General features: G+C 52.5%; 1 protein-coding gene across 1 annotated transcript; it reads left to right on the top strand.

Annotated features, from left to right (window-relative positions):
* Positions 1 to 453: 453 nt before the first annotated feature.
* LOC132334631 (hydrocephalus-inducing protein-like) lies at positions 454 to 25,341 on the top strand. The gene is made up of 14 exons (XM_059860732.1): positions 454 to 940; positions 6,595 to 6,611; positions 7,109 to 7,243; positions 8,701 to 8,900; positions 11,508 to 11,616; positions 14,703 to 14,802; positions 15,347 to 15,465; positions 16,596 to 16,819; positions 18,716 to 18,783; positions 20,942 to 21,174; positions 22,659 to 22,759; positions 24,004 to 24,139; positions 24,647 to 24,751; positions 25,288 to 25,341. The coding sequence occupies exons 1-14, from the start codon at positions 454 to 456 to the stop codon at positions 25,339 to 25,341; spliced, it is 2,088 nt and encodes a 695-aa protein (XP_059716715.1).

The following is a 25,341-nucleotide window of genomic DNA, read 5'->3' as shown; positions in this document are numbered from 1 at the left end:
AGTAGCATTCTAGATCTGCTTTTAGTAGATCTCAAAAGAAATTGTGTGGAATATCCCTGTGTCTGTCAAGTAACCACAATGCTCTGTAAAAACAGTTGCTTTAAGCATCAGGTATCCAGACAGTCTTTCTAGTGACTGTCCAGGAGGTTCTCAGGTTCTTCTGAAGTGCACAGGAAAAGCAAGAATAGATATGATTTTGCAGAAGAAATTGTCCTTTTCTCCCTTCCCCCGACTAAAATCATTACCAGCCACTTGGACATGCTTCCCCCTCTGTGCTATTCTAGTGTGCATTGCTGCATGGAAGGGCAAAGATCTGAGACACGGGATTGAAGGGAACGGAATACAAAGTCGAGCCACTTGGACAGACAGATCAGAGCCTTTGCTTCTCCCTCCACTTCAAGGCTGGGCACTCCTTCTTTCTGTGCAATCATCTCACTGTTTTAATTGAAGTGCATGATTTTAGACACTTATGGGAAGTGTCGAGAGCCTGGGTTCCCCCCCGGCCGCGCCTTCCTTGTGCAGGAGCAGCCCGGAGCTGGGGCCGAGGCCCCGGCGATATCGAGCGCTGCCGCTGTGGCCCGTCACGTTCCGGGCCCCGGAGCGGATTCCTCCCCCTCCGGCCGGGGACCGAGGGGGCAGCAGGGCTGGAAGGAGCGGGGACCGAGGCCCGCCCGGCGTCACCGCCCCCGGCCCGGCCCCGACAATCGGGTGCTGCGGTTGCCGGGGAACCGCGGGCGCGGCCACAGCGGCTGTGACGGCGCCGCCGCCTCAGTTGCCGCAGAGCGCGCTCCGGGCTGGTTGTTCGCAGCCTGGGCTCCTGCAACGGCTGCACTCAGCGATTCGCTCGGTGACTTTTTCACAGAGATTGTCTCTGCCAGCCATCCCTGGACTCGCAGAGCTTTGGTCTCTGCCAGCGAGGAGTCCTCAATTTCATTTGAAGGTAAAGATTGATTGTGCTTTTTTGTTTTGTCCCATCTGTGCTCTGAAAGAGAATTCCAAAAGGAAACAGAGGATGGGATAATGTGCAGCTGAATAGATGAACGATATATGGTCTACTGATGGTGCTTTTTTTCCACTGAAGAAATGCAGAATTTCCTAAATGTAGTAGTCTATAGGCATTTTTTTTCCCTATAGTGATGACTTAAACTGCTTAAAGGTGAATGAGTTCTACTCAGGTGTCTGTGGGTTGTTATGGTCTGGTTCTTAAAATTATTAGGGAGATGCTCCTGAATTAAGGTGCAAACAGGACCATATGCCAAAGTCAATTGTCTGGATTTGATGTAACAGCAAATGTGAGGAAGAGAGAGAGAGAGAAATAGAGAAGGGAGTTGGGGAGGGGGAGAGAAAGAGAGTGACCAATTAAATAGAAAGTAGAAAGTATCACCATTGCATGGATCTCACTGGCATTCCATGAAATACTCTTCTGGTCTTCTCTGTGGTGAGGTGTCACAAAACATGAGACTCCAATGGATTCATGCAGATTTGGGCAAGGTGGGACTGCCCAGGTTCCTGCCTGGGGTGGGGCAAGTTGGACTCTGTCTCTTGCTACTTTCAAATAAGATAAAATCTTTAGCACCAGTATATCCTTTTGAGCCTGCTGTGAATTGGGTTGTGGATTTTCAGATCTGTTGTGTTCCTTTGCATGCCATGCAGTCACCTGGTGCAAGGCCTCAGGAATGGCTCTGGGGACACTCTGGAGGTCTTTGATGGGTTCTGACACCCCGTCAGCTGCCCCTGATGGGAATGTGCCCTGGATGTGGCCTTCTGGGGCTGGGGGGTTTTAGAGCTGAGCCAGTTTGTCTGAGGGAGGATGGGTGTCCACTGCCCCTTACCAGAGGTTGTGCCACAAGCCCAAAATTTCCTCTTTCCCCCTATGTTGATGGGAGGTTTGTGTGCAAAGCTGGCCTCAGCAGATGAGTCTGTAGCTATGACTTCCCCAGCCTGAAGGCAGAGAGAGCTGATTTTCAGGACAGCTGCTGGGTTTGGCTTGGTTGTGGATACATTTTTCTCAATTAGCCTTGTTTAGTTCTCCCCAGACCTGAGCTAGGAGGACAATAGTGTCTCCTTGATCTTGTCTCAAGTTCCCTTAGGTGGCTTAACTCCCAGTCCCAAGTTCGAATAAGGAGGCATTTTCAGGGAGGGCTGGGCTTCAGTGGAGGCAGCTTCCTTATTCAGTTTTGTCAGAATGGGCAAAAAGTCCTTCCTAACAAGATTTAAGCCATTAGCCATAACATTCCAGTCTCTCCCAAGTCCTGTGAGAAGCAGCTGAGAGAGCAGGGGTGCTTTAGCCTAAAGAAGAGGAGGCCCACTCTAGCTATTTTTAAGTAATATTTAAGCTACAGCTTTGTCTGTTCCAACTATTCTTAATATTCATCTTCTGAGCTCCAGGTTTCAGTACAATCCATCTTTGAATTGCACAAGGCAGCCATATAGCTCAAATAAAGTCCAACTAGAGGCCTAACAATACTAGCTATTTATGCCAAACAAGCACTCAGCTACTTTCAAATCATATCAAATTGTTTAGCACCAGTATATGCCTTGAAACTGCCATGGATTGGGTTGTGGATTTTCAGAGTTCCGTTGTTGCTCCTTCCAGTTTTGTTGAGGCACTGTCTCCCTCTGTGACATCATCCCTTGGAGATGGCGTCTGGATTGCCCAAGAAGACACCACCACCTCGTCTTTTGCTCAGGGAAAGGCTGAAGCCAAACACTGTGAGTGGCCACTGGGGCTGTGTTAAGGCTGGCACCTGCCCTGGTGTCCCTGCTCTCCCTGGCCCTGTTGTCCAGCAGCGCTGTGAAGCTGCAGAGCCCCTCCCCAGCCCTCTGTGCCGTGCTCCTGTTGCTGGGGGCTGTCCTGGTGCAGCAGGGAACACTGTGGGATGCTTCAGTTGTGTCTTGCCTGGCTGTGCCAGTGGAGCCAAGTGAAACCAATGTACAGCTGAAGCCCTGAGCAGGTGTTCTGTCCCTTTCCCTTTGCCACAGGAATTCCTTCTGTCAGACTGGGCGCTCACCTGTGCTGCTCTGACCATCCTGCCCTTGGCCACCCGGGCATGTCGGGGAGGAAACCTCAAACTCTGCCCAAAGCCTTGGGAACCACGGCTGGTCCCAGCTGGAAGAGCTTCCAAAGCAGCTGTTCTCTCCCAGCTGCTGTGTGGGCACAGATCCAGCCCTGCAGGCAGCACTGGAGCCATGGCCACAAAGGTCCCTTGCTGTCTGGAGCTCCCTTGGCTGAAGATGCCCCAGTGCTGAGGCTCTGTCAAGGAGATCCCTCTGTTTTCTTCTGTGGAGGGCTCTGTCAGCCCAGACAGAGAAAGCAATTTAACAGGGAGAACCAAAACCTGGACACATTCCTGTGCACCTCCCTCTTGGTACAGCTTTGTTTTCTTGCATCTGTTGGACTCAGCCAGCAGCGATATCTCCTTGCTGTGAGTTCTGAGTGTTGTGCAGGGATGGAGTTCAGGCAGTTCTGAGAGCTCCTTTCCATTCTCTGGAAAGGTCGCTGCCTCAGTCCAAGGAAATGTAAGAGGAAACAAATGCCCAAAGAGCAGAAATCCCCAACCATGTCCCATCCTGTCCTGGAGAAGCCAATGGGACGGAGCCATGTGGCTGGAGTGTGTGTATTGCACTCTGTATTATTAATTTACTGATGCTAAGGATTTCAGCAGGAAACTTCCAGGGCTCCCAGGACTGTCCTAGTGGCTGTGATCACAAGTTATTCACCAGTGCCACTTGTTCAAGAAAAGCCTTTCTGAACAAGCCATCTCTGAGGCTCTAGCTGGTGTATTTTTGCCTTTCAGCTGCTTCCCTCTAAGTTCCAGAGGGAGAAGACTCCCAGCAGGAAGAAGGAGGCCAGCACTGGGGGGAGTATTCTGCCCAGAATTGGCCCATTTCCAGACAGGAGTGAGACTGGTCCAAAGGTAGCCTTTTCCTGCTCTTTTCCTTTCTGTTGAACATGAAGTTTGAAGGGGGTGTGTGCTTGTGACAGGCTTGCCTCCAGCAAAACAGCTCAGTGTCCAGGTGCTGTTGTCATTGCAAACTGCTGGAAGGGGTGGACTGGGAGTCCTGGTGTGCACTAAGTTACACAAATAACCTCTGCTGGAGCTGCTGGGCTGTGCTGGAGTGTAGCTGCCATTGCTAATGGGGGAAGGCTGGGGACACAAAGGCACAACATTGCCATTTGCCATTCTCCTGCTGAGAGAGCCTCCTCTAGCTTTGGTGTGGTCACCATCAAATGCTTGGGGTCACAGGATTCCCTCCAGAGTGGCAGTGTTGGCCTTTGAAGGCCAAGGATGTGCAGGAATTACTTCAGATTTAGCAAAACAAATTGCATTCCTGCTTTGGGCTGGAAGAATGTGTTGGACCCTGACAGGGTGTTAGATTATGCAGGGTGCCAGATGTGCAGGGGACTGGCCCTGGGCAGAGAGCAATGGATGTGCTTTATCAGGATCAGTGCCTACTTAGAGGTGTGTTTAAAGCTGCTTTTCTGGCAGGATGGGCTCAGTAGAAAGCACAGTCCAAAGGGGTAGGTGACCAAGGTGGGCTGTTGAGCAGGAAATTGGCAGCAGGAGACATGGAACAAAGTGGTTAAGGATTGTGCTGGAGAGGGGCATTGGGAACACCTCAGGGAAGGGCACAACTAAGGGACAGTGTTGCTCAGCCATTCCCTTCAGCAGAATGTGTCTGCTGTGAAGTCCCATAGGAGACCTGCTTTTGACCTCCTCTGGTCCTGTGCTCTTCTTCTGATGTTTAAGGTCTAGAGCAAAAAAGATATTTGCAGTTGTGTGGGCCTGGGTTTCCCTGTCTCAGAATAAAGGACATCCCAGAATTTTTTCCCATGGAGTCTCCTGTAAATCCATGGGTTTGACTTACTCCATGAATGCTCAGTCAGTGCCCCAGAGCTCTGTGACCACATGGGCACAGGGCTGTGCTTAAGGGAAGTGCTGCCTGGCATTGTGGAGAAAGAAACCTGGAGAAATAGATGCCAAACGAGCAGCTTGGCCTGAGCCTGCTCTGTGTGGCCCAGCAGCTCTGGATCACTCAGAGCAGAGGTGGGTGAGCCACTGTTTGCCCAGTGTGGGCTGGGCAGATGTGCTCGCCCAGAGTCTGTACTTCCCTGGGGATCAGTGGAAGATTCTCCTTCATGAACCTTCCTCCCAGCAGCTGAAGCTCTCCCTGCTCTCTCTCGCCTCTCCAGCTGCCGTCAGCTGCCCCGAAACAGAGCTGGTTTGGGGTTTCCCCACCAGAGCTGGTATTTCAGAACTTCGTCGCTCGGGAGGTCTCTGAGATGGAGCTGTCTCTCATTAATAAGGACAAGGTAAGTGCTGGCACCTGGAGCTTTAAAACTGTGCTGGAAGAGGAGAGTGCTGTCATTCCCTGAGTGTACAGCAAAGCAAGTTGTCTGCTGCAGCACATGCAGAAGGAACTGTCTCAGCACCTTGTTCTGCAAGATGCTGGAAATCTTCCTGTGCTGGGAATTGTCCCCTGATTTTGGCCCTGCATTGAAAGTGTCTATCCCAAAGGAGTTTCCTTCTCTTGCAAGCTCTGCATTGACAGGAATGTTGAGGGCTGTACAGTTCTTTCCTGCTCTCATGCTGTGCCTTGAGTCTATCCCACACCCTGTGTCTCCTTAATTAATCTTGGCTCCTGGTAGGAATCTCTGCCTCTCTCAGCCAGTTTGGCTCCCTTTGTGCAGCTGACAGTCAAAGCTCAGGGGCTGAGTCTTCTGCACTTTGTGCTGGAATCACTTCTCATCAATGGCATTGGCACTGCAGGAAACGTGTTCTGAAAGAGCCCTGCAATCAGGCTGATGGAGCAGAAGCAGTGAGAGGCCTTTAGGTGCCACTTCAGGCTCCTGCTCAGCTTCATCCAGTTCTGCTCAGCTTTTCCAAAAGGAACAGAGTGCTCTGCTTTCCCTTTGGAGAACCACAGCAGATCCAAAGCCATGTGCTCCTGGAGGTTTCCAGCTTCACTTGAAGAAATTGGGATTGTTTTGCATTTTGCCAAGAGAGCTGAGAGGGGGGAAAAGTTGAAAAATGTCAGCAGTTGTGTTCCAGCGTAAAGAGGAAAACTTGAGACCATTGGAATTTCAGTCAGGGAATTATTTTCTCAAGGGGGGCTTGTGCCAAGTGTGGGCTGGTGGGAGGAGACAGGAGGGAATCCAAATCATCTGGTTTAGACTTTTGGAGAGCATTTTGGTGCTCAGGGGTTGATGCTCTCAGTGTGCCAGAAAATGCATGTTTGCTGTGTCTGTGAATGCCAGAGGGCAGAACCTGGCCTGCTGGCTGCAGACAGGAATGCCCAGCAGCCCAGCCTGCCTGCACAGGCAGCAAGAAGGCCTGGAGAGCCAAGACTGGCTTTTCATCCTGGAACCACACTGTCAGTCAGTGCTGGTCATGTTTCTCCAGGCAGAAAAGGCCTTTGAAGCCCACAGTCAACAGGCACAGCCTGTCTGTGTTTCTGTCACTTTTGGCAAGCTGATTGCTCTCATGGTTTAATGATTCTTCCTTGCTGCTTTACTGCCCATTGCAATTCTCTTTGCCATCTCCTTGTTTTAGGGGTTGTCTTGCTGTGTTCCTTCCTTCTTTTGCTTTTCAGGTTTGCTTTTCTTCCCAGTAAGGCCACAGGGCTTGGTCTCCTCTCTTGCTGCTCTGCCTGACTGACTGTATCCCCACAACATCCTTACCCAAAGCTAGATTTGCTAGAAGGGAATTTCTTCCTTCCCCCAGGACAATGTGCTGGTTTGCTTTCAGGGAGCACATTCCCCTCTGGAACATGACAACTGCATGGCTGTGTGGAGGCAGAAGCCAGCAGGTTTTTTGGCCTTGTTGAATAGGCAGATGACTTGGTTCAGGTGCTCTGTCTCCATCCTGCTGGTGCTGACCTGCTCAGCCCTTCCTTGCCAGCAGGCACTGCCCTACTGGCCCTGGCCAAAATGCTGGAGGCAGACAGAAGGGATTCCAGTTCACCCTTGTGAAGGATGTGCCTGTGCCTGCAGAGCTGAAAGTGCTTTGGGAAGGGCCCAAGGAGGGATGCCAGCAGGGCACGGACAGGTCTCCTCTGGTCCTGTTGGCACAAGTGGCACAATGATCATTTGGTGTCTTTGCTGCAGATTCCTTGGCTGGTGAAGGTATCCATGGAGAGCTGCCCTTATTTCCAGCTGGCATGCCCCAGGGATGTGTACCATGTGGTGCCAGCAGGCGCCTCTGCCCCTGTGCGCATCCGCTTCAGCCCCGCCGAGAACAAGGTGAGAGTGGAGGAGCCAAAGCACAGAATGATCTGCACAGCCATTGTTTTCCCTGCACTCTGGCTCCAGCCCATTGCATGCTGTGAGCTTGGCTTCAGGCCATGGGCAGGCAGCCTGCAGCCAGTCACACCTTGGCCCCTGCTGGCAGGCACTGCAGCCAGGCCTGACAGGCTCTGCTTCCCCTCCCTGCACATCCCTGAGCATTCCCAGGGGAAGATGCAGAGGGAACAGGATGGAAATGACAGAGGGCTGTTGATAGATGTTGGGCCATCTCTAGGTCTAGGGGAAGGGGTTTCATGATGATGGAAAACACCAGAGGAACCAAGAGGTCAGAGAGCTTTCCTCCTTGCTGACTGGCACCAGCTTCCCTGCCTGCCCCTGGGCTGGAGCAAAGACGGTGCTTTTTCACCCCCTCTGCTCTCCAGCCTTGCAGCTGTGCTGTCCCAGAGCACAAGTGAGCATGGTACAGCTGCAGGGCCAGGGCAGAGGATGTGCTGTGCCCGTGAGCCCGGCCTGGCACAGGCACACTGGGCTCTGGGTGCCCTTGGTCAGCAGGAGGTTGCTGAGCTGCAGGGGACTGGGACACCTGCCTGAAGGAGCTTGTGCAGGGCAGGTACAAGCTGCAGGCAGAGCTGTGAGCCCAGGGCTTGTGGCAGTGACACTACTGGGGCTCTGTCTTCATGCCTGTCCCTGTGCTTGCTCTGTCAGCTGGCACCCATCCCATGCCAAAGGTGCTTTTGTGGGGAGGTTTGAACAGCAGTGCTGAGGCCCTGGCAAGTCTGATCTCAGTGCTGGGATCTGGAGGGTTCATGTTCTGATCTGGAGGCTTGTTCATAGGGAAGGGTTTAGGACATGGCATGGAAGGGAGGAAACCTTGCAGGGAAACAAAGAGAGGCCCTTTCCAACAGCATCCTGCTACCTCTTGGCACTGTTCTTCTCCTGGCTTGGTTGGAGAGGCAAAGTTGGAGAGGAGTTCTGAGCCAACTGATGTTTCTACAGCAGGCCAGAGGTGCAGGATCTCTTTGGGTGCAGCTGTTTTCTCATCTTCCTTTTGCTGCTTAGAGCCAGTTGAAGACTTTGTCCTATTCTCAGACAGTTGGAATATAGAAACCTAGAGGAATGTCCTGTGTTCCCAAGCACCATGTTCTTTAGAATGAACTTAGGAATTGTTTAACAATCATTAAAATTTAGAGTAAAATTGTGGTGGCCTAGGGTATGGGTATGACCTAGTGATACAAGAGCTGAATGCCACAGAGATAGGTTTTGCAAAAGTGCCCCGGTGCCTTTAAAATGTGACATATTAGTAGAACTTAGTGCTCATTTTAGGGTGCAATAGGTAAATCGATGCCCTTGGAGCATCAATTTACCTATTGCACCCTAAAATGAACAATAAGTTTTTCTTCTGCCATGGGGATGGCACTAAATGCCCTGTGCTGAGGCAGTTTCTTTTCCTGCAGGATTATTGCCACCAGCTGGTCTGCATGACTGCAAGGGAAAGGATCGTTGTGCCCATCCGGGCCATTGGTGCCCGAGCTGTCCTGGACTTCCCTGCCCAGCTGGATTTCTCCAAGTGTGCAGTCCAGGGCAGCACCCAGAAGACTCTGCTGGTGCGCAGTGTCGGTACCCAGGCAGCTCGTTACCAGCCTAGCACCCAGAGGTGAGGCAGCTCATCTGTCCTTGTGCAAAACACCTTTGGGGGACAGCAGAGCTGGGAAAGAGCAGCAAAAGGAACCAGAGCATTGCAGCTGCTGCCCTGCAGCCTGGCTGGAAGGGAGCAGGATGGATGGCATCTGCTCTTGCTTTCAGTGGCCTTGGAGCTTTCTCTGTCCCAGATTTGCTGGAGGCTGCTGGAACATGTTGGTAGCTGGCTTGCACCCTCCTGAGCACAAGCAGCTCCTGAAATGCCTCCTCAGCACTGTCAGCCAAATAGACCCATTCCCTGAGAGGCCACAGGCACGTGGCTTTCCAGTGGTCCTGGAGGGGACCTCTGGCAATCATCTGAGCAAACACACTGCTCAAAGCAAGAGCAGAGTCTGGGGACTGCAAGGTGCCATTGGGAGATCTGGACCTGGCTTTAGATGCCGTAGAAGGGAACAAACATATCAATGGACCTAGCTAAAAAGCAGAAGAAAACAACGTGTTTTTCAAGAAAACCCCCTCCGTCCCTTATCTTTTCTGCCTGTCAGTTGCAGTAGTGATTCATTGAGAGGATGGATCTAACAGGGTGAGAAGTGTCTTAAGGAGCAGCTCACAATGAACAGAGAAAAGGCCAAAACTGAGCTTGCCAGCCCCATCTCTTGGCAGTGGTTTTCATTTGGTTATTACAGTGTCAGGGATGTCTCCTGCACAGCTCTTCTATCTGTGGGCTCAGGGAACAGCTTAGTGCTGTTGGCTGAAATTCAGAGGAGTTGAGAGATGACTGCTACAGCAGGAACAGAAGAGTCTGGTGGGTCCAGCCCAGGGTGGGATATAGCAGGTGAAGGGGCTGAATTGCACTCAGTTTTTCCGGCCTGAAACTGAGTCCTGGACTTGGCTGGATCCTCTTCTCCTGATAATTTGAAAAAAAGAAGACACCTTCTTTCTCAGGCAAGCCCTGAAGTCACCTCCAGGAATGTTCTTCCCATCCTGCCATCTGAGGGCAGGAGCATGTAACATGGGGCAGGAGTGGGAAGGGAATGGAATGGAAGGGAGTGCTGAAGCCTGGCCAGGGATTCCCCTAACTGGCAACTTCTCTGTTCTGATGAAATTTCTGGCAAAAGACTAAGGGAAGAATCCTGTGCCTTGCCCCCAGCAGGCACTGATCCTCCAAGCCCCAGCAGAGAGCTGCAGCAGGGCTGGCATCAGCCCCGGGGCAGATGCAGGAGCACGTGCACTGATCTGGCTCTGGGGCTGCTGGGGCCTTGTCTTTCCTCCCCTCCCTCCAAAGTCTCACGTCCAGCCCATAAACATTGCTGGCCCAAGGCTTCTCCACCAGCCAGCAGTGATGTTCTCCCCAGTGGCAATGGGAACAGCTCAGCCCATCATTGCAGCAAGAGGTCCTTCATGAGCAGAACCTGAAGCAAGTTCATCAGCTGTCACTGCTGACATGAGCAAAGCTCAGCTTGCCAGATGTTCTCTTTGTTTTTGTGTGTGATGCATTCATCACCAAAGTCCCCAGAAGACACTTTGAAGTGACAGATTGACCAGCAGCAAAGCACCAAGGCCAGGAACTTTTGTTTGCTCAGTGGGGCTGTAGAAGAGCACAAAGCCCAGCAGCTGCTGGGCAGAAGCACTTTTCCCCTGGGCTGTCCCTGAGCATCAAAGCACAGAGTCTTGTGTTTGTCAGGCAAGAGCTCTTTACCTGGTGATCAATGCTGATTGCTCCTGGTAAATCCAAAGTGCACCAACACAGTTGCATAATTATTTCCAGCACATTGCACAGAGTTTGTCTGGTGGGCCAAGCAAGCAGTTACCAGTCTGCATGACAACCTAGAGTCCCAGACTGCATTGCTGGTAAATACACAGAAACCTCCTGTTCTGTTTCCTTGATGTGCTCCTGCTGATGGTGCTTCATTGAGCTGGGATTGGACCCTTCAGACTGTAAATGGCATCCTCCTTTTGGGTCTTGTTTCCAGGTCACTGTATTGCTCTAATCTGCAGTTGCACTCTTTCAGAGTTTTGATTGCTCCTTTTCTTAGAAAAGGAAGCTCTCATTGAAATGCTGATAAAATGTGTCTTTTTGGCTAAATCAGGATGTTTTCAATGGAAAAGAAACCAAAGAACCACACTGCAACAGTAACTATTCCTTGGTCTTCAGGGAATAGTTCCTTCTCCCTGTCTGATTGCTAGGCTGTAATCTGCCAGGACAGGGAGTGCCCTAACGTTTGCATCTCCTGAGATGAGGTTCATAGGCAGCAGGAAAAGAGAAATTCCTGAGGCAGTCAGTGTCAAGTTGTCATGCAGATAGCTCTGAACCCTCTCTGTGCTCTTCAGAAACCATTCTCTGATGGGATTGGTGGCAGTGGGACCCTTGAGCCTCATTGCAGAGAGCTGGATGCAGAGTATGGGGGAGCTGAGGTCATTTTAGCCCCAGGATCTGGTGAGGGCTGGATCTCCTCAGCAGTGGCTCAGTGGCTGTTTCTGATGCTGTCTGTTCTGGCTGTCTTCTGCTGCCTGTGCTTGGTTTGCTCCCTGCTTGCCCCAGGGAGCTGCAGTGAGCTGCAGTGCAGAAGGAATCTCCTGGCCAGGTGTCCCCCCAGCCCTGCTCCCTCTCTCTGTGTTGCAGTCCTTTCTCCGTGGTGCCGGCCACAGGAGCTCTGGGCGCTGGTGACACCGTGCAGGTGACAGTGGGATTTCACCCGCGGGCCAGCGGTGACCATTGGGGCTCCCTGGCAGTGAGCTGCAGCACAGGTGAGTGCTGGGCCCTGCACGGGCACAGGACAGTTCTGCACCATGGCTCCCTGCTGTCCCATCCCCTGCATTCCCTCCAGAGGTACCTCCCCTGCTCAGCTTCACCCCAAAGCAAACTGAGAACTCCTTGGTCTTTAGGGGCTTGAGAAAGTGAATCCCCTCTAACAGGCAGAGATTTTGGACTCCTGTTGTGCTGGGAGTTGCTGAGTGGAGGAAAGAGGATCCCTGATTCTCCACTCCCATGTGGCTATGCCTGGCTGAAGTTTTATTTGATTCCTGGGCAGTGCTGTAGGTGAGGTCTCCATCAGACTCTCTCCAATGCAGTGGATTTCTTGCACACCTCTGTCCCATGTGTGTCTTCTCCCCTGGCTTGCCACAGACCCTTTTTCTCTGTGGCCCTTACACATAGATGTAGTTTCTGTCTAACAACCTTTTCAGGTGCTCTAGTTCTTTTTTTTGTGACAAACCCAAACAAATTTTTCCCTGTCCCCATTTCCCAGGCTGTTCCTGCTGTTGCAAACCTCTCACATCTGTCTCCCATTTGATTTCTAGACTGAGGAATCCCATTCAGTCTTAATGGAGAAGCTGCTCTGTACTTACTCATCTTTGTCCCTTTTTTATTTCATTTGCAATGCTGCAGCTTGGTTTTTCAGATCAGAACAATATCAAATATTTCAAGACTGATGAGGCTTTGGCTTTGGCCAGGGAGATGATGATGATGATGATGATGATTTTCATGGTGTTCATTTTGCAGTGGTTTGTCACATTGCAGAGCCAGGCTGGTTGTGTTTCCTCCCCTGTGTCCCCTCCTGCTGGGGGCTGTCACTTCACTTGTTCCTCTGGGCCTCCTTTTGCTGCCCACCTGCCCCCAGGCATATTTGCTGGTCAGCAACAAGGGATCCAAGGGATCAGGAGAGACAGAGTCTGGTGGGATGCCCAGGGAGAGTCTGGGCAAGGCAGGACTGAGCAAGTCTCCTCAGCCCTGTCACCTGAAGGACTTGGATGCAGAAATCCTGGTGATCTGAGTGGTCACCGGAGCACATGGACCAATCTCCCTGTCCATACTGTCACCTTGGGGCCAAATCTCCACAAACACCCTCAGAAATAAGGTGTTTAAGGAGCTGCTCAGGACATCCCCACACTCTAACACAGAGCTGTCAGGATGGGATAAATGCACTGATTCACAGAACTGCTCATTCAGCTCAAAACTGGGACACTTTCTTCTGTGCCCTGTGGTTTGCTCCATTCCTTGTGCTTCCATCAGGCAGTGAGCTGAGCAAAGACTCCCCTTTGCTTTGTTCCAGGGGAAGAAATTATCCACACAAAGCTCCACGGAGAAGCTGTGGATGTCAACGTTGGGCTGAGCACAAGTTCCGTTGAGCTTGACAAGACTTTCATCACCATGTCAAGCCACAGAACTGTGTTCATTGAGAACAGGAGTAACATCACAGCCCAATTCCAGTGGAAGGCTTTTCCTAGTGAGGAAGAAGAGAATGAAGAGAAGAGGAGGTTGGTTTGAAAGATGCATTTCAGTGAGATCCATGGCCCAAGAGTGAAACTAATGTTTGGCCTCAGGGGGGTGTTGGTGCATTTGAAGGGTTTAGGCCAAGCAAACCATCCCTGGCACTGGGGTGTGTGTCCCTGGCCTTCAGGAGCTCAGCACTCAGCATTCCAGTTCCATTGATACTCCAGCCAGGGATGGCATTTTGGGAAGGAAAGGTCGATTGTGATGACTGGATTTCCTCAGGTTCTCATTGGGCTCTTGTCTCTCTAATCTTCTTCCTACATGACCTGGCAACATCCCTAAACATTTCCTGAATTGCCAGCCCCTCTTTCCAAAGGTGATACACCCTCTTCTTTCCCTTAGTTCCTTCAAAAGCATGGTCCAGGAGAAGATGGCAAAGGTGCCAGAAGACCCCATGCTGTTCTCCCATGACATTTTTTCCATCGAGCCAATGGTAAGTGATAGCTGAGAACCTCATTTTCCTCCTCCTCCTCCTCTTCCACTTGCTCCTCCCAAGCACCCTGCCCCCGTCCCCCTTCCCCCGGCTGCAGTCACTGGGCAGATCCTCAGCTGGCCCCATGTGGTGGGAGGGAGGACATGGAGTTTCTGGAGTGGCTGCAGAGCTCCCTGCTCAAAGCATTTGTGCCCTGCAGGCTCAAGGCAGGGCTGGGAACCTGACAAAGCCGAGCTCTGCTGTCAGGCTCGAGCTGCTCAAGGCACTGTGTGTGTGTCCCTGCAGTGTCACAGGGAGCAGTTATTGCAGGCAGGGGCTCCCCCAACACGTGGGGTTCAGCAGAGGCTGTTGGAGCACTGCCAGCTCACACACTGACCTGCAGCTTGCCATGGTTCCCTGGCAAAAGGAGGTCAAATTCAGCCCAAGGGTAATGCCAGAAATGCCAATCCCCTCCTGTAAGCATGCCTTGCACTATTTCTGAGTCTGCCTTCCAGTGTCATCTGTGAGCCTGGACACCAGGGTGCAAGGCTGAAATGGGCCTTTGGAGTTCTCCTGCACACAGGGACACAAAACCTTTTCCTTTTCTGGTGATGCAAGCAAACTGCCACGTGCTACCATCAAGCTGAGCCCTGATTCTGAGTGCTGGCATTGTGAGAGATGATGAGTACCTGGTGTGTGCACAGTGCAAAATCCCTTCTCATCTTGGAGTAAAGCCCAGAATAATCCCAACCTCTGCTTTCTTTCAAAACATCTTAACTAATATTTGCATTTCAAGGAAGGGCATCATGTTCTCCTCTTGGTCACTCCTATGGCCCATCTAAGGCCAAGAGCCACCAGTGCACAGGGGCAGTTGCATCCCACTGTGGCTGCCAGCAGCATGATGTGAGCAAGAGCTTGTGTCAGAGCAGCAGGAATCTTGTGGAGAGTGGGAGCTGATCAGCTGAGCATTGAGAGCTTCCAGTGCTGGTGTGAGCTGGGTTTGGAGGGTTTCCTTGGCTCCTTGGGTGGTTCACTCATCACTGATGCTCTAAACAAAGGCTTACAGGAGTGTGGTTGCAAACAAGCAGTGTGAAGTGTGCAGAGCAATGTTTTGCTGTCTCTCTCTGTTGTAGGAAGGAGAAATCGGGCCGAATTGTTCGGCCGAAATCAAGGTGACCTTCAAACCCCTGGAAGCACGGGAGTATGGAAGTGTGGCTTACTGCAGCATCTCAGGTGCAGCTCCTTTGCCCTGCTTCTCTGCCCCTCAGTGAAGCCATGGTGCAAGCCTGAGCCCACTGGGCTCCCATGGAACTGCTGGGAAGAGTCCCTGGTCAGCAGGGACACCTCCCCCTAGACCAGGAAGCTCCAAGCCCCATCCAGCCTAGCTTGGAGCACTTGCAGGGCTGGAACCTCCACAGCTTCCCTGGGGAACCTGCTCCAATCACTCACAGTAAAAAATTCCTTGCCTGATATCTAACCTCAATTTCCTTTCTTTCAATTTCTACCCATTACTCCTTGGCCTGCCACTCCAGGACACCAGAGATGTTTTAAACTCAGCAAAGTGGTGGCTCAAATTGGAAAGCAGCCTGAGGAATGGGTTAGAAATTAGAAGTCAGCCCCAAGGGATATCTCCTGAGAGGAGAGAAGGGTCCAGATCTTCTCCTGCAGCATCAGGAGCTGGTTGCATCCAGCTCATTCAGGCACTAGCACTGAGGCAGCCTGGAAAATGCAGTGTAACAGAGGGAATGATTGCACTGCAATGGACATCTCTCCCCAGGCCGTGAGAGCAGGCTGCCCCTGCAGCTCCGAGGGGAAGGCCAAGGACCCTTGGTTGAACTCAGCTCTCAGACTCTGGACCTTGGGAACGTTTTTGTCAACACCCCCCACGTCTATGAGGTGAGCAGCAGGACTTGGGATGGATCCTGATGGCTCCTGAGGCAGCAGCAAGCATGCTGGAGCTGTGGAATTCCTGCCACCCTGGGCACTTGTGAGCAGGGAATATTTGATGTCCTGCTCAAATCTGGGGGGGGTCAGGAAGGTGTGTCTGTTGTTCCTGAAGCCCCAGTCCCTGCTTTTGGGCAGCCTTCCTTAGGGATCAGCTGGGAGGCTTCCTGCACCACAACCCCTTGGCCCATGAACCCAGCACTGGCTCCAAAAGCTGCATGTTCAGAGGCTTTTGTGGCAGTGCAGACACAAGGTTCCTTTGGCCTGGGCTCTGCAGAAGCAGTTGACACAAACTGGCTGCCTTTGAGCTTCAGCCCACTGCAACAGCTTCCAGGCAAGTGTCTCCTGCTGATTGCTGCAAGGCACAGGAAAGCCTTGGGAGTTCTCTCCCTTGCTGACCAGTCCCTCAGCACACTTCAGCCTTGGTGCATCTCTGGCTCTAGAAAGAGAAAAGTGTTCCTGGGAATAAAGCAAAGCATTTTTCTACCTATTTGCCTCTCGCACAATAGTATCAAGCTTGCCAAAAAAAACCATGAGAGATCAACTGAAGGGGTAGAAAGTGAGGCACTGCATCATGCCAGACATTTTCAAAAGCTTGGCTGGGGAAGAGAAAGACACCCTGAGTTTTCTTACCAAAAGATGGTGCTGTCTGTACATTTTGATGCTGATGCCTCATTCCCAATGTATTGTTTTTATGGTGTGGGGAAAGGTGAATGAGCAGATGGTGCTGGTGGAACTGTGCTAACTGGGGCAGCAGCAGCTCTGGGGTGATTCCCTACGCAGCTGCAATCAGCTCACGTTGCTCTCAGGGCCAGCTCTCAGTGAGCTTGGTGATGCTGAGCAGAGGTGCACAGCTCTGTGTCCATGGGATCACCCCAGGGTGAGTGCAGTTCTGTGGAGTTACCTCTGTTCTGCAGGAAAACCCAAAGGCAGAACTTGTCCTGTTGTATCTTTTGACTTCTGCCACTCAGCAGCACAAAGCATCTTCTGCCTTTTCTGGCTGTTCTTGGCATCATGAGACAATAACTCCCAAGAAGGGAAGGTTCCACATGTATTTCCACTTTGCTTTCTTGCTGCTGCAGGTGAAACTGATGAACCGAGGAGCTCTTGCTGCTCCCTTCACCTGCATCCCTTCAGCCACCAAGGTGGGCTCCTGCTTCAAGTTTGCACCCGAGGAGGGCATCATTGCAGCAGGAGGGAGCCAGACTGTGCAGATCTCCTTCAGTGCCACCGTGTTGGGCAGCTTTGAGGAAGAGTTCCAGCTCAGAGTGGCTGGATCTCCTATGCCTGCCATCCTGACCATCAAGTAAGGACCCTAGGAGCTGGGTGGGCACATCTGTAGCTGTCTCTGGGACATCCCCCACCTACCTCATGTTGGGCTGGAGCAGAGAAAAAAGGTGTTTCCTGAGGTCTGAATCTGTGCTCTGATGCTGGCACTGCTTTAGTGTGAGGATGCCTCCTGCCCTTGGTGGTGCCTGGGAGCTGGAATGACTCCTCCCTGCAGAGATCTCCCTGTGCCTTGGGCCATGGCAGGCAGTGGGATGGATCAGACTTGGGCAGCAGCTGCTCTGGGATGTCCCACCTGAATGGGCCAGCCAGGCTGATTCTGCAGCAGCAGCAGTGCTTGTAAAAACTTGTGTTAATAATCCATTGCAGGTGGGCAGCAGCAGCCTCAGCTCACCTCTGCCAGCCCTGCTGGGGGGGACAAGCTGTGCTCCCAGCTCCTGTGCACAGAGTGCTCTGGTGCCTCCTTGGCACAGCCAGGAAAGGGCTGAGGTGGGAGTCAGGGAACTGCAGCAGGAACTGTCCCAAGGACTTGGGCATCCTCCTGTGGGCTGGGGCCATGGCAAGAGATAATCCTGGCCCAGCACAAGGGAGAAGGGCTGATCACAGGGGAAGCAGAGCTCAGTCCTCAGAAGCACAGCAGCGTGAGGCCTTGTCCCTGCCAGGCTGAGCCATGTGCTGCTGGGATAATGTAGTGGGAGCAGGAGAGTTGTTCTGGCTGCTCTGCAGCTTTGGAGCTGGGCTGCTGCTGTTGGCAGGCACTGGCTCAAGGCAGTAAAGAAATGGAAGCAATCTGCACTGGATTACACCAATAAGATAAGGGAGAGGGATAAAAAAGAGCAAGGAAGTTCTTACCTAGCAAGAGAAAAGTGGCAAGTAGGTGTGCCCACAGTGGAGAAACAATGATGCTGGCTTTGTTTTTGGAGGAAAAGTGCTGCTTTTGTATTTTGGAAATCAAGAGGGAACCTTTCACCATCAAATAATTGATTCTCCTCTGTCCCTCCCCAAAAGTGATCAGGGGTGTTTCTGCATAAGCAGCTTTCTCCTTGGGCAAGGGCAGGTGTCTCTTGTTGAGATGTGCAGAGCAGAGCCAGGGGCAGTCCTGTGAACACAACACAAGGCCCAGGTCACTGCTCCTTGAGTTTGAACCAAAAGGCAGAGTGGGCATTGATTGGCAGCAATCATGAAATCAACTGGTGAGTGTTGTGCAGCTTCAAGTGCTGATTTCAGTGGATGTTGGTGACTTTTGGAGTTTGTCTGCTGAGTTCAAGAACAGCTGAGGTGCTGTGCTGGATTCAGGACACCCTGGTTTGGTTGCTGAAGCTGTTGCTCTTGGCTGTGCCAGCTGGTGCACTGCTGACAAGCTGGTCCTTTCCTCTGGGATCCATCTGTCCCCTGGCTAGAACTGTTGCTGCTCCTTTCAGAGGATGATTGGGCATGGCCTGGATTCATGTCTCAGAATTCTGTCTGTAATGATTGTGTGGGTCAAACTCTGCTGAGAAAGCTCCTCCATGGGAACAGCAGATCCAGCTAAGAAGGAGCAAAGCAGGAAACCTGTGGCTGCAAGGGCTGCTTACAGAAGTGTGTGGGGACACCTTTATGTCCATCCCCTTGCAGACGGGGAAACTGAGGCACAGAGCCATGTCTGGGTGTGTGTTCAGGGTCCTTCATGGGACCAGCAACAACCTGGGGGCTTCTCCTGCCTGCCCTGTGCCCAGAGCCCATCAGTGGCTGTTGGCTGCTGGCCACTTGGCTTTAGCTGCCTCCTGTGCACGGGGCCCTGTGCTGAGCACATGGGGCTGTGTTGGTTGGAAACCCAGGGTGCCCTGAGCCCAGGTTTTGTGCCCCCGAGCCAGGACAGCCGGACCTTTGCAATTCCTTTAACCGAGCCGTTTCCTCCTCTGTCCTCGCCCTCCAGGGGCAGCGTCAGTGCACTGAGTTTACACTTCGACCTCCCTGAGCTCGACTTCGGGGACATCTCCTTTGGTGAGTGTTCCCTGGGCTGGGACACAGCCTCAGGAATCTGTGCCTTCCAACAGAACAGCATCCCTCACTCACGCTCTGCCCCAGCAGCCTCTCCAGGCTGTGAACTGCAGGGCTGCTGCTGCCTCAGGTGGCATTTTGCCATTGGGAGATCCAACAGAAGCAAGGAATATAAAGTCAGTGTTTTCTGGTGTCTCTGTGCTGCTTTGAAAGACAGATGTCTGTCAAGGAAGGTGGGAATCTTCCTGCAATGGAAAGATGAGCCCATCCCTCCAAATAATTCTACCTTTGAAATGAGAGGGCTCCCAGGCAAAACTATGGGAAAAGGAATAACAGTTCTTTCCTAGACTCGATCAGGAGAGCACAGATAAGAAGGCAAGAACAGACGTTTCCCAGGCGCCAAGTCCCGTTTTTCCCCTTGAGTGGAGTTCGGGTCCCAGCAGGAGGAGCTGTGGGATCCGGCAGGGCAGTGATCCCCTCCCAGCCGGTGCAGGGAGGGAAGGAGGGAAGGGAAGGGAGGAAGGAAGGAAATGCTCCTTTTGCAAACTGCCAAAGGGCAGGGGGATGTCGGCAGTGCGGAGCAGCAGCAGGCAGGAGCAGGGCAGGCAGGCAGGGTCGATGGCAGCGCTGAGCTGCAGCCAGGGCAGTCCCGGGGCCAAGCACACAACCTCCCGCAGCAGCAGCGGCCGAGCTTCGATCCCCGAGCGGGAGGAAGGGAAGCTCCGCTCCCTGCCCGAGCTCAGCTCCGACTGCACAGCCGCCCCCAGTATCACGCCCGAAATCCCAAAAAACCCCGAAGGGAAAAGCCCAGCCCCAGGGCCAAAACACTCCAAAACCCCCTTCCCAGACCAAGGGCAACATTCACTGCCAAGCCTAAACCCAGAACAATGAAGTTCCTGAACTTTGGAAGGAAACTCATTGCCTTTCCTGAGCTGCTTCTTCCCCAGCCTGCATCGGCATGGAGGCACTTGTCAAGTTGCCTTGTGAAGAAATGAAACAAGCAAGGCAACAGATGGAAATATGGTTCTGAACCAGGAGATTGATCCTGCTGAATCCAATTTCATTCCTAAGGTCTCTCCAGCTGAAGGCAGCTGTTGTATCTTTGCTTCTTTGTAACTGTTGACTGTTGTCTGCATGTGCTGAGCTCAGTCTCATTTGAGGTTTTGACATCTGGGTTTGTCCTTTTTGTGCCTCTCCTACCTCCCTGCTGGAGTCACTGCTGGAGCTGGCAGTGGTCACTTGGATGGGCCCAGAGAAGCTCTGGGCTGCACCTGCAGTCCCCATCTGTGTTCCAGGGACTCTTGGTGAGCAGGCCTGGGGAGAAGTCTCCTCCCCACAGAGCTGGCCAGCCCAGCCAGGTGTGCCCTGCAGAGCAGGTTGTGGCTGCTCTGCGGGCTCTGCAGGACATCCCCACCATGAGTGGCTGTATCTCTGGCTTTCCAGGATGGAAAGCAAATCTCAGAGCTAAAGTGGGCTAAACCCTTGCAGGCAGCAATCCCAGTGAGCAGCATGGCTGTGATGTCCCTGTTTGTTGGGTGAGGTGGGACCTGATTCCTAATTGCTAATCTCAAAGCAAGGCTTGGGTGTGCCCCCAGCTGAGTGGGCTCTGAGCTGTCCCGTGCTCAGTCTGTTTGGCCCAAACCAAGAGATGCCTCAAGGATGCTGCAGAGAGAAGCTGCATTAGGGTGCTTTGCCTCACGTTCTAGTTCCTGATTCCATCCTCACTTTCTTTTGCTGTAGCTTCTTCTCAATGACGACTCCCTGTTTATATCTCTTGAAAACAGTGGGAGTGTTGGCAGGCTTCCCAGGGAATTTGACAGCTTGAATTCTCAGAGTAAATGCTGGGTCTGGATGCACACCCATCACTGAGAGATAAGTGGTGCTGGTTTGGGGCAGGTGAGGGAGCTCCTCCCCATCCCAAAGAGAGAAGCTTGCAGTGTTGAGCAGGGCTAGGAGTGGGCATTTTCAAGGCTGCAGTCTGGAATCTGGAAACTGTGTCAAAGGGAACTAAGTGACGATTAATTCCTCACGCACCTTCTCGGTGAGCTGTAGTTCAGATAATAAAGAGCTGAACTCCAATCCCACTTTGATCCTGCCAGGATATTCACCCCAGGATCATGCCATCATGGGTGCCTGACTGGATATTTGTGTCCTTTGCCAGGCTTTCCCTACACCCAGCGCTGTCGCCTCACCAACAGCTCCGCGGTGCCGCTGACGTTCCAGCTCCGCATGTCGGACGATGGCACGCAGCCGGCTGTTGACAGCGTGGATCAGATCCGCAGGCACAGCGACCCAGCCTGGAGGAAGGGAATCCATTTCTATGTTGAGCCCAGGGAGTTCACCATGAATCCCAGCCGAGGGACCATCCTCCCCCAGGGACACCAGGACATCGAGGTACAGCCAGAGTCCAGCCACAGACGCTGCAGCACCAGGGCTGAAGCTGCACTGGAGTGTGGGAGGGCTTTAGCTCTGGTGCCAGCTTTGAGCATGGTGGGAGGGAGAGATCTGCACTGCTGGGAGGCCTCTGCTAGCTGGCTTACTCGGGATGTTCCTCCAGGAGCACTGTTTGGTTTCCAAAATCATCTGCTGAGGTCACATACCTTATGGTCAAGGCCTGAAGCCATTCTTGTGTTTTTGAGAGCAATTGATTTGATTGCAAGTGGGCAGAGCAAGGATGATGGCAGAAGGTGGCTGTTAGAGAGATGTCATTGTATAAAGCAGTTAGCTTTTCTTCTTGGTCTCATTTCCCCCCTCCTGGGGAGCAGAATGATTTGTGTTCACTGCAGGAATCTCTAGAGGGGACAGAAAACTTTGCAGCCATGTGTAGTGGTTCAAATTTATTTTATTGATTTCTTCTTAAGTGGTTTGTTCTGTTGTACCCCCATGTTCTCCCCGAGTTGGTTTACCCCTGGGTTTCACCCTCCCTCAAAGCTGTCCCTCATGCCATTCCTTGCCCCTTGTTCCAGCTCTTTCCCTGCCTTTCAAGGCAACCCACCCCCTTTTGTTCCCCAGCCTTCTTTGCCAATTTGACCTCAAGCCATTCCCTGTCTGCAACACTCCTTTGGAATTCCCCTATTCCTGGAGGTCCCATTGGCCCTTGTGAGCCATCCTCTCCACCCTCCTACCCCAAGTGGCCCCAGATGTACACTTGATGTAATCCCCTCCCTGCTCCCCTGAGGATTCCCTCTTGGTTTGCTGTTTGTATCCCCCCGCCCCCCCCCCCCCCCGATTTGTGTCTGTACAAAAGCCGTTTCACAGGAGTGCCCAGGGCTCTTTTGCCTCTGATCCCCTTGCTTGGAATAAACCTTTCCTTGTGGAACTTCAAGACAGGGAGCCTCCTCCTTTCTTCTCTGCCTGCTCCCTGTCGTGGCTTGTCTCTTGCACCATAGAGCAAGTGGCTCTGAGGGTTCTGCCTCTGGTAAGTGCCCATCCTGAGGCAGTTCCCCACTCCTGGCATGGGGCCAGAGTTCTGAGAGCCAGCCCGGGCTCTGGGTCCCACGGCAGCCATGAAGTGCCCAGCACCTGCTGGGCCACACTTTGCCCTCAGCTTGCTGCTGTAAAGCTGAACTCATTTTGTTCAAGTCAGATTTCCTCTGCATGGATGTCATTGTAGTCAGATGAGAAATTGGACCCCTAATTTGAATTCAGTATTGCAAAGAGCTTTAGTCTAATGTCTGAATGTAGCTGACCTATGCCCTGATAGCAAGGTGTGTTTAACAAATCTGGTATTGCCAGAAGGCTTTTGTTCCTCTGAGACTGTGCTCTACACATGGAGCTGCAGAAGAATGAAGGCCAAATCCTCCTCAAGAACTGGAGGATATCACACATGGGTAATGAGCTTTTGTAAGGAAGAATTTCCTGTTCTTCTCTTCCACCAGGTGACCCTGTGTTCCAACACGGTGATGGAGTTCCGCCGGAGGATGCTGGTGGACCTGGAGGGCATTGGCAAGGGAGTGACAAAACTGTTCATCACAGCCAGGTACCAGCCCTTGCCTGGCCTCCCCCAGGCACTGCCTTGCACAGGCTTTGCTGGCTGCAGCTGCCAAGGAGAAGTGCTGCTTAATGGCCTCATGTTGTGCCAGCTGGACATGAGAACAGCAGGGCTTGGGCAGCAGCCTGTGGTGAAAAGCAGCCCTGCTCACAGCCCAGCACGGTCCTGGGCCCTCTTCTAAAGGGACCAGGAATGATATCATTTCTTGGCCTGGGTTTTGGTGCTTGAGGTGGAACAAATTTCCCGAGGGCCTCCTCTCTTTCTTGCTGCAAGAGGTGGAGTTGTGCTGGTTGTGACCAGCGTGCATTGGTTTGGGCCACAGCAAGCAGCCTGCTGAGAGTCAGGCTCTGCTTCTGTTCATGAGGGCACCTGGCAGGGGGGAAGTGGCTCCCAGCAAGAGTGGCGAGGGCAAGGTCTTAGGAGGGGAAAGCAGCCCTGGATGTGGCAGCTCAGTCCAGTTTTTCTCCTTCCCTCTCCTTCCCATTTTGAGCTTTAATATTCTCAGAGTTGAGACTAAAGGCCGTTGTTGCTGCAGCAGAATTCCATCCTGCAGTGCTGCTGTGGGTGCCAGTTGAATGCCCAGAGGGATGCAGCTCCCTGGTGCTGTTCCCTGTCCCAGGCAGAGCCATCCAGTCAGTGCCTGGGCTGCCATTCTGTAAAGCAGGTGGAGCTGGGGCCATTCAGTGCCTGGAGCTGTGCAGGGAAGGAGGGAGGGAGCTGCAGGGCCTGGGAGGGGGTGATCAGCCACTCTGGAGGGCAGCTGGTGTCTCGTGCCCTCCAGGGCTGGGGCAAAGAGCTGAGTTCTCAGGCAGGGCAACAGCACCATGGCAGAGAAGGGAGTCATTTTTCCTGAGACACTGGAGCTGTGTGTTCCTTGAGCCTTAGTGAGCCCTGATCCTTGTTGGGAAGGCTCCCCCAGAGCTCGTGGATGACTGGGACTGTGACAGGAGTCCTTGCAAGGCTTCTTGGGCAAAGGAGGGGCTGAGGCAGCTGTGGCACAAAGTGCTCTGCCTGGGGCACTTGGCAGCCTCTGGGTGCTGCCTCAGGGTTTGCCCCTCCTTGACAGGACCTGTTTGAGTGAGAAGAGGCAGAAGGCAATTTATCCCTGTAGGGCTGTTAAATGTCCATTTGACAGTGACCAATGTGTTCTGCTGCATTGCACAATCTTTGGGGGTAAACGTTCTCCATTCTCTCAGTATCTCTGATTCCCCTGGGGTCATCTCTTTGCCCAGATGTCTCGTTCCTGAGCTCCAAGTGTCCCCCTATGTGCTCCAGTACGATGAGTGCCACCTGAAGGTGCCCTATGAGAAGAAGCTCGTCATCAGGAATCCCAGCCACCTCCCTGGCTGCTACGGGCTTATTCCCCAGGTTTGGCATCACATCCACCTCCTCCTGTCAAATATTATTGAGGAGATTCTTAGGGGAAAAAATGGTTTGGATAAGACTTTGCTGCTTTCTATTCAGTCTTAAAGATCGTCTGAGAACAGGATCCTACCCGAATGTAAACTTGAGGAGGCAGTGTAAGCTGCTGAGGGAACAGTTGATGTTCTAGTCTTCAGGGTGTTTTCTTGTGGGAGATCTTAGAGGGTTGTGAAAAGCTGCTGCATCCAGAGACACCAGTGCCTGTGCTGGCAGCCTCCTTGCAGGATCCCCTGCGAATGTTAAGCCTCCAATTCTTGCATCTTGTTTGTTCCTTTTACCTTTGTCCTGGGGAGTTTTAAACGTGTGTGTAAGTTGCTGTTGCGGTGGATGTTAAGGAGTCTAAAGTTTCTTCAGAGGTGCCTCTGAAGCTGCATTTCATTCTGTCCCTTCCAGAAACGCAAGGAGGACTCTGCTGTGTTCTACTCCAGCCCCCAGCCCTGTGGGATTGTCCAGCCCCAGAGCACAGCAGAGATCCCAGTTGTGGTGGAGGTGCAGGCGCTGGGCGAGCATCGCACCAACGTTCTCATCGGCGTGTTCGGGGATGAGAGAAACCCCCTGGTGAGGGCAAGGGGAGCTGTGTGCCTGTGGGCAACTGCTCCTGGCAGGGGGCACAGGGACAGGGATTCTTCTGGGGAAAACAGGCACAGGCTGCTGTGGAGAAGGACAGGAGGGATGGGTGGCACAAACAGTTCGTGCCTTAGAGGTGGGAATCTCAGTGTCTGACACAGAATGGAGTTGGGCTAAGCTGGGATCCAGGGTCATTTTAGTTCATTGTTCTTTAAAATGCTGTTCACTTTGGAAACATCTGGTTTAAATGCCATCTCTCTGAGCACAAAAGAGGAGGTCAGAAGACTTCTAAGAACCTTGAGCTTTCTATAAAAGAAAGGAAAGCTGGCATTTGAAGTGTGGATGCAAAGATTGAAACTTATCTTAAGACATATGGAAATGGTGATGCCAAATTCCCTGGATGGCAGCAAACATCTGAACCTGGGCCATTGTGGCACTGCCTGTAACTCAGTGAACAGGAAGGACAGGCAGTGCAGGCTGTGCCAGGGAGCCTGAAGTTTGACAAAACAGTTGCTTTCAACTCTCAGGCTGCTTCCCTTAAAGAGGAGGGTTTCTCCCCACCAGAAGAACCAGTTGTTTAA

The sequence above is a fragment of the Haemorhous mexicanus genome, chromosome 16 (genome assembly GCF_027477595.1).
Source record: "Haemorhous mexicanus isolate bHaeMex1 chromosome 16, bHaeMex1.pri, whole genome shotgun sequence".
Lineage (NCBI taxonomy): Eukaryota > Metazoa > Chordata > Aves > Passeriformes > Fringillidae > Haemorhous > Haemorhous mexicanus.
Note: the sequence above shows the minus strand (reverse complement) of the source record. Positions and strands in the feature narration are given on the sequence as shown.